This window comes from Eimeria mitis, genomic scaffold (genome assembly GCF_000499745.2).
Source record: "Eimeria mitis Houghton genomic scaffold, Emh_scaff6644, whole genome shotgun sequence".
In the NCBI taxonomy this organism is placed as follows: domain Eukaryota; phylum Apicomplexa; class Conoidasida; order Eucoccidiorida; family Eimeriidae; genus Eimeria; species Eimeria mitis.
In genome coordinates this window covers 1,984-2,923 of record NW_013574780.1, presented here as the reverse complement: position 1 = coordinate 2,923, position 940 = coordinate 1,984, and the positions used below count along the sequence as shown (strand labels likewise).

Genomic DNA, 940 nt, shown 5'->3' with positions numbered 1-940 from the left:
GGCTGTTGTCCTAGGACGTGCATTGCAGATACGATAGCATCTAAAGCCAGAAATTGTTGCCCTATATTTAACATGCCATGCAAAGCGCGGCGCATCCGTTTGGCTTGCCGCGCACGAGCGGCCGATAGAACCGCCAGTTCCTGGACGTGCTCCACCAGCACCAAAGCATCCATGTAATCCAGTGTCTGCATCATGAACAGGCAGCGAATAGCCGCCAAAATGCCACGCACTGTCGAGCCCTTGCTTTCCTGAAAATTCGAAGGCGACAGCCGAATAAGCGGCGCCACCACTCCCTCCTGCAAAACAGGCGAGTGGACAAACGGATGCCTGAAAACCCAGGAAGGCTGAAAGCCAGCTGCTGCCGGTTCTGCTGCTCCTGCTGCTGCGGAAACCCCGCCTGCTCCATCTTCCGCTGATGTTGCTGTGGACGCCTCGCCAGCTCCACCCGGTGACGTTGTTGAGGTGCTCCGGCTTGCATCTCCTGAACTTTCTGCTCCTGCGGAGAACTGGCATGCAGCATATGAGCAAGGCGCGGCCTGGTCTGAAGACGGAAAGTTAAGTGACACTGCCTGGCCCTGCCTTTGCACCTCTTGCGAACCGTCGATCACTGGCACATTATCCAGCCAGGATTCAGGTTCGAGCCCCGGATACGCCTCCTCTGGACCTTCTGAATAGGTTCGCTTTCTTGGATTACGCTGCGCACCACCCTGAGGCAGCAACCATGCAGCCTGGGAAGGCAAACCAACGGGGAAGGGGGCTGCAACAGGAGGGAGAACTGCAGCAGACTGAGAAGCTGCAGAATCGGGATGGAGACTCGCAAATGCAGCCTGCGGTGTCCAACCAAAATGTAGATGAGCCGCAGAATAGAGCTGGGTGCCGGAAAAGCAGGGGCGAGAAACTCCACCAAAAGCCTGGGGAGAGGTCGCAAATGGCTCAGGTA

The 940-nt window shown here is 57.0% G+C and overlaps 1 protein-coding gene across 1 annotated transcript in view; it reads right to left on the bottom strand.

Moving 5' to 3' along the window:
* Positions 1-10: 10 nt before the first annotated feature.
* Positions 11-940, bottom strand: part of EMH_0088420 (uncharacterized protein) — a gene marked incomplete at both ends in the record, with an annotated part of 2,142 nt that continues 1,212 nt past the window's right edge. Inside the window, 2 exons of the mRNA XM_013501296.1 lie at positions 11-40; positions 132-940. Of these exons, the coding sequence (XP_013356750.1) occupies positions 11-40; positions 132-940 (839 nt within the window). The remainder of the gene's footprint in view (positions 41-131) is intronic.